The sequence below is a fragment of the Neolamprologus brichardi genome, chromosome 2 (genome assembly GCF_056152115.1).
Source record: "Neolamprologus brichardi isolate AB-2024 chromosome 2, ASM5615211v1, whole genome shotgun sequence".
Classification (NCBI taxonomy): domain Eukaryota; kingdom Metazoa; phylum Chordata; class Actinopteri; order Cichliformes; family Cichlidae; genus Neolamprologus; species Neolamprologus brichardi.
The window spans coordinates 2,404,653-2,412,134 of record NC_142105.1 but is presented as its reverse complement, the minus strand read 5'-3'; the positions used below and the strand labels follow the sequence as shown (position 1 = coordinate 2,412,134).

The 7,482-nt window shown below is 42.8% G+C and overlaps 1 protein-coding gene across 1 annotated transcript; it reads left to right on the top strand.

The window, feature by feature from the left end:
• The first annotated feature begins 1,288 nt into the window (after positions 1-1,288).
• Positions 1,289-2,056, top strand: LOC148106036 (uncharacterized). The gene has a single exon (XM_087830170.1). It carries the CDS (start codon positions 1,424-1,426, stop codon positions 2,054-2,056), a length of 633 nt encoding a protein of 210 aa, XP_087686296.1. The 5' UTR covers positions 1,289-1,423.
• Positions 2,057-7,482: the final 5,426 nt, after the last annotated feature.

The following is a 7,482-nucleotide window of genomic DNA, read 5'->3' as shown; positions in this document are numbered from 1 at the left end:
AATAGCCAAGATCAAAGCAGCATGGAGGGAGGTTAGCCAACTATCGAAGCTGCAGAAAGGTGCAATGAAGAAGGTGCCTACGAAGCACAGCAAGCTGTCCATACTTGAGGTCCTGGAAACTGCCAAGCAAAGACTCACAGCCGCTTAAAGAGGTACACCAGAGAGATAGAAGGCAGGAGAATAAACCAGCTGTTCTCCACAGAACCAGCCAAGTTGTTCTCTCAGTGGCAGGGGAACAATATGAGAACAGCACCACCAAGGCTGGAAAAGGAGTAATACTGGAAGAGCATATGGGAGAAGGACGCAACCCATAATGGCAATGATCAGTGGCTAGTGGATCTAAAAGCAGACTAAAAGCTGACTGCACTCCATGAGCATCTGGCAGTACAAATGAACCAGCTGCTAGTTGATGAGAGACACCCAGAATTGCTAGAATAGACACATGGTTCAATACGTGAGCGGGGCAAAGAAAAGGATTAGCAAGAATACCAGAGGAGCGAAACATCAGTTACTGGAAAACAGAGCAGTCACCCTGGATTTCAAGACTAGGCTGACCAACCTGTGCACTGCCTGGATTGATTACAAGAAGGCCTATGACTCGATGCCCCACAGCTGGATCCTGAAATGCCTAGAACTGTACAAGATCAGGAACTCAATGAGGATGTGGCGTACAACACTGGAGGCCAACTTCAAGCCCATAGCACAAGTCAGCATCAAGTGTGGGATCTGCCAAGGAGATGCTCTGTCCCCACTGCTGTTCTGCATAGGCCTGAATCCCCTCAGTGAGATCATTAAGACTGGCTACGGATACCGACTATGGAACGGAGCAGTTGTCAGCCACCTCCTGTACATGGATGACATCAAGCTGCATGCCAAGAGTGAACGAGACAGCGATTCACTGATCCACACTACCAGGATATACAGCAATGACATCGGGATGTCGTTTGGACTGGAGAAGTGTAGTCGGATGATAACAAAGAGAGGGAAGGTAGTCAGAACTGAGGGGATCGAGCTACCAGAAGACAACATTGCAGACATAGAGGACAGCTACAGGTACCTGGGGATCCTACAGGCAAATGGAAACCATGAAGAGGCTGCTAGGAAAGCTGCAACCACCAAGTACCTGCAGAGGGTCAGGGAAGTCCTGAGGAGTCAGCTGAATGGTAAGAACAAGATCTGGGCTATCAACACGTACGCCCTGCCTGTGATCAGGTACCCTGCTGGGGTAATAAGATGGCCAAAGGAGGAGATAGAAGCCACTGACATCAAGAACAGGAAGCTCCTGACCATGCATGGAGGGTTTCACCCCAAGTCCAGCACCCTGAGGCTGTACGCTAAGAGGAAGGAAGGAGACCAGGAACTGGTGAGTATCAGTAAAAGAGTCCAGGATGAGGCAATGAAAATCCAGGAGTAAATCAGGAAGATGGCCCCAACTGACAACATGCTCAGTGAATACCTCAGGCAGCCGAAACCAAAGAAAGAGGAGGAGTCATCATGGCAGGATAGGCCCCTGCACGGTATGTACCACCAGCATCCAGAAATCAGCATGACTGACATCCAGAAATCCTACCAGTGGCTGGACAAAGCTGGACTGAAAGACAGCACAGAGGCACTAATCATGGCAGCACAGGAACAAGCTCTGAGCACAAGATCCATAGAGGCTCACACCAGGCAAGACCCCAGGGGCAGGCTGTGTAAAGATGAGACAATCCAGCACATAACAGCAGGGTGCAAGATGCTAACAGGCAGGGCATTCATGGAACGCCATAACCAAGTGCCCGGCATAGTGTACAGAAACATCTGTGAAGTCCCGAGGATCAAATGGGAGACGCCCCCAAAGATGGTGGAGAATGACCGAGCTAAGATCCTGTGGGACCTCCAGATACAAACGGACAAAATGCTGATGGCTAACCAACCGGACATAGTGGTGGGAGATAAACAGAAGAAAACGGCCCTAGTAATAGACGTAACAATACCAAATGAGAGCAACATCAGGAAGAAGGAACACGAGAAGCTGGAGAAGTGCCAAGAGCTCAGAGCTCAAGAGGAATATTAGTAGAGAAATGACAGAAAGCCTGCTTGAAAGCCCAAACACAATCTATTAACACCCAGTTTAAACTAATCCAGTATAAATGGCTAATGAGAATATATGTCACTCCAACATTGTGAAACAAATTTGATTCTAATATCCCAGACATGTGTGTTAAATGCAGGGCTGAGGCCACACTGATGCATTACCTATGGGAATGTTTAGAAATCCAAAGGTTTTGGAAATACATTTTAGATGTAAGTACACACATTGCAAGTGTTAAGTTGAATCCATGTCCTAAACTCTGTATCTTAGGGATTTTCCCCACTGAAAGGCAATTGAGCAAAGGTCACAAAAAAACACAATCTACTGCTTGTTACAGTAGACTGGAAATCACGGAAATCCATTAGTAGACCACATTTGAAAACCTGGCACCTACATTGTCCAAATCCCTAGCTTTGGAGGAACTTACTTTTATGATTAAGATTAAAAGCTGTAGGGAACATTTTTGTTGTTTTTAAAATATAAAGAAACGACTGACGATGAACAAATATAATTGTACTCATTTAATTTAAAAAGCCTAAGGAACCTACATATACAAGGCTGTTCAATAAAAGGGTAAGAATGGAGATGCAGATGTCAAACTACCTAAGACTGAGGAGGACACAGCTCAGCCATATTATCTGATGATAACTGACTTGTATTTGAAATCTTTGGACTAAACTCCAGCCTGCAGCCCTGATGTAACAAACTTCAAACGTACTGTCTCACTGCATTGTACCTTTTTGTTCAGCACTCTGTTCCTTTATTTTATACATGGGGTGTGTGTTAGTGTGTATATATGCATGCCTACTATACATTGTGGGCATGCATTGTTTATTTTTGTTTACTTAGTTTAAAAAATTGGAAAATAAATACATAAATAAAGGATTAAGATCAATCAAGTGGACCAATATGATCCACTTGGAAACATAAAATCAGCTGGGTATTTTATTGGCCTTCAGACAATAATTTTGATTGCTACAGTGCAAAAGAAAATTTTTAAAAAGATTTTAAAAATCCCATAAAAACACTCCTAAACCTTGTGGAAAGCTTTCCCTGAAGATTTGAAAATGTTAAAGCTGCAAAGGGTGGGCGGACATCAACATCAAATTAAACCCCATGTATTAAGAATGGGAGGTCGTTTATACGCATGTGAAGGCAGATAAGCAAATACTTTTGGCAAATGTATTGTGCGCGTGCGTGTGTGTGTGTGTGTGTGTGTGTGATGTGTGGTATTTTAGCCAATGTCAATGTCCTCAGGAAAAGTAACCTTGTCTGTAAACAGGGCTGAAGTCCATGTGTTTATAAGCTTGAGTGTATTTACATGTGTATGTTTCCTCTAGTATGTGTAAAGATGCGTGTGTGCCTGTCCTCTCTATAATAGCAACACTGCTATCAGCCATAGTCTCTCACAGCTACTATGGGACAACCAATTCCCTTTATCAGGCTACTGATAACAGGCTTTAGTTCTGCTCTGTCATCCTACATACACACCATCACACACAAAGCTACTAAATAACTAATTAGCTTCTCTCTGGGGCAAGGGTGGTAAGGTTGGCGGTGGTAGGGGTGGTGGATTACCCACCACTCTGACAAAGGTATGCAGCATTTAAAAAAAATGAAATCAATAAAAGCATGGGGCGTTGGGCAACTAGCAACCAGCCCTCTCTTAACATTAACAATTATGGTGATTAACAGTGATACCCAGAGCTCATTATTCACAGGCAGCAGAGAGAGAGAGAGAGAGGGGGGATAGAGATAAGCTTGTTTATTGGAGAGGGTCCTTTTCACAAGGTGCAGTCGTTCATCATTTGGGCAAAGGGGGGTGGGGTTGTTAGTGGAATGCGGTGGTGGGGGTGGGGATTGGGGCATGAGGGGCACCACAATTAAAACACAGTATGACCTTGTGGCTGGAAGGACCTACAGAGGTGGAAAATGTAACCAAGGAGGAGAAACATCATGATGGAGAGTCAGCCGCAATCAGGCCTCTCGTCCAATGGCGACATCATCCATGTGATAAAGTGAGGAGGGTTATTTATGAACACTGCTGTAATTTTGGCTTTGGGAACATCAATTTAAAATATCAATTTACATATTGTTTAACGAGTTAACTTGCCTACTCAATGTTTTCTTTCAGATATGCAGTAGCAGTGATGGACTCCCATATTAAATATGACTAAGGGCATTTTCACACCCATTTAGTCCAAATCAGTTGATGATTTTTTAACCCTCTCCAGGCAGGCGTTGCCGATTTGCAACAGTTAAAAACTAACAACCTGATTACCCCACATACATATTTTATGAGTTTTTTTTTTTTTACTCAGTAGTACCACTGCAGGACTTGGTTGTGCATTAGCAACAAAAAGGTTTAATTTGAGCCTGAGAGGGTTAAAACTTGTAGTTTTTCCCTGTGCTTTAGTTTATTTAACCAGAAAAATCAGAGTGAGATTGTTCTCAGTGCTCTTATTATCCAGAGTTGTCTGAAGTGGGAGCTACAAATTTGAATACAGGGAGCACCTTGAGGCAATTGTTGTTGTTATTTGGCGCTATATAAATAAAATACAATTGAACTGAACTAAAGAAGGTTCAATTCAATTCAATGTTATTTATATAGCGCCAAATCACAACAAAAGTCGTCTCAAGGCGCTTCATAGATACAGAGAAAAACCCAACAATCATATGAGCCCCTATGAGCTGCACTTTGGCAACAGTGGGAAGGAAAAACTCCCTTTTAACAGGAAGAAACCTCCGGCAGAACCAGGCTCAGGGAGGGGCGGGGCCATCTGCTGCGACCGGTTGGGGCGAGAGAAGGAAGACAGGATAAAGACATGCTGTGGAAGAGAGACAGAGATTAATAACATATGATTCAATGCAGAGAGGTCTGTTAACACATAGTGAGTGAGAAAGGTGACTGGAAAGGAAAAACTCAATGCATCATGGGAATCCCCGGCAGCCTACGTCTATTGCAGCATAACTAAGGGAGGATTCAGGGTCACCTGGTCCAGCCAAGGTGCTGTGTTCTGGACCTTTGAAGAGCATGAAGAATTTCTGTTCATTTTATGGTTAGTTGCTAGCCCGCACAGACCCTTTGCACATCTAAAGTACATTTCCGCATTGAGAATGCAAAGCATATGTTGCTATGGGATGTTTTTTAGCTCAAATTTGTAACGTACACCTAGTAGTTGGTTTGGATCAGGGATTTCTTTAAAAATCACTTAAATAGAACCTGTCTGACAAAGTGAAGTGGGCAAAAAGATCTCAAAAAGCAACACTTCATGCCACAATATAAAGAACAGCACAGAAACAAATTCCTTGACATCTATGAGTCTGGAAAGAGTTGAAAAAGCCATTTCTAAGGCTTTTGGACTGCAGAGAACGACAGAGTGAACCACTGTCCATAAACTGAGAAAACTTTAAACAGTGGTGAACCTTCCGAGGAGTGTCCAGCTATTCAAAATGACTCCAAGAGCAGCATATCAATGACTCATCTAGGAGGTTACAAAGGATCCTTGAACAACATCAAAGGCACTGTAGGCCTCATTTGTCTCATTTAAGGTCAGACTTACAATATAAATGGGAGAGCGCCAAAGTAAAAACCATTGCTGGCCAAAAAGAACACACAGGCATATATTTAAAACACAAACATTTCGATTTTGATTCCCAATACTAGAGAATACCCACATGCTGATGAGACAAATGTTGAACCTTTTAGTCGGCTTGTCCCACATAAAACTAACACAGTATTTCATAAATAGAACATCATACCTAGAGTCAAACATGGTGGTGACCGTGTGATGATCTGGGTCTGCTTTGCTGGATAACTTGCCATAATTGACTCTGGAATAAAAGCACTAAAATACAGGTCTATACAAGGCAGTAATATTATCGTATTCATGACAGATACAGACAACATTGGACACCAGGTCTGTTACAGATATTTTTGAGATATCATTGTTGTCTAAACTGACAAGAATAGACCTGGAAAAATGTCAACTCTGCATACCTGCCTACAAACATCTCGGACGTATCGTGCATTATTTTTGTGTATTAGTCTTTACAAGTCCTGCCAACATAAAGGCAAGTTGAGATATTTATCTGCATATACTGAATGGAAAATACTTCAAAAACAGACCACATAACTGGTTTGAAATGGATTCATATGCAAAATATTGCTATTCTATAGTAATACAACAATGTCAACAATTAATAGTTAATCAGAAAGTATTTAGAACAATTTAGAACAATTATCACTCCGTTTGTCTCGACACCACCGAGCAGAGGCAGCAATATAACATAGCTAACATTAACAGTGGATCCTGCTTGTGCCGTGATATTCAGGACTGCAAACCGAGCAGCATCACTGACTTTCAGCTTGTTGTGTTTGTGGATATATCACTGACTTTAATTATCCACAAAATCCTCACATTCTCTGTAAGATTAAGGTCGACTATCGAACGGCGTATAAAGTAAAGGCTTTAAAACAAAGTAAACACTGAAAGTACAAACGTCGCTAATGTCACATAACTTTGCCGACATGTGGCCAACAGTAATGTTTTAATGTTCTTCATTATTAAACATTCGCACATAAATAAGTGACATAATATTCAGTACTTACTTTTTAAAGTTTACTCTTCGGCTGCGCCACTTCCACCGTTTTTTTTTTTCGGCAAAATTATCCACACCCACCGCCGCGCTATGAAGTCTGGGATATGTTGAGCCATGAAGTCTACACTTCAGGGAAATGAGGGCCGCATTTCGAGCAGCCTTTGAATTGGAACAGCCTTTGTAGCGTCGCTGTGACGTAATCGGCCTTAAAATGTGGCCTTTAAGGCTGCAGACCCTGATGAACCCTGCAGACCCATACAGCCCTGGTCTAATGGTAAATGGCCTATATTTGTATAGCGCTTTCCTAGTCCCTAAGGACCCCAAAGCGCTTTACATATCCAGTCATCCACCCGTTCACACACACATTCACACACTGGTGATGGCAGCTACATTGTAGCCACAGCCACACACTGACAGAGGCGAGGCTGCCGGACACTGGCGCCACCGGGCCCTCTGACCACCACCTGTAGGCAACGGGTAAAGTGTCTTGCCCAAGGACACAACGACCGAGACTGTCCAAGCCGGGGCTCGAACCGGCAACCTTCCGATTACAAGGCGAACGCCCAACTCTTGAGCCACCATCATCTAGATGGTCATCATTTGGTATGGTCTCCATTATTCCTGTCAGTTATTCATCCAACTGCTCCGTGTCCTTATTTGCAGATCCTCCTCTCTTTTCTTTTCACCACCTTTTTTACATTTATTAATTTTCTTCCACAAAAGCTGTAATACATAAAACATGTAAGGAGAACCCATTAACATCACATAAGAGTAATAGAAGTAGGACCACTAATAAAGCTATATAA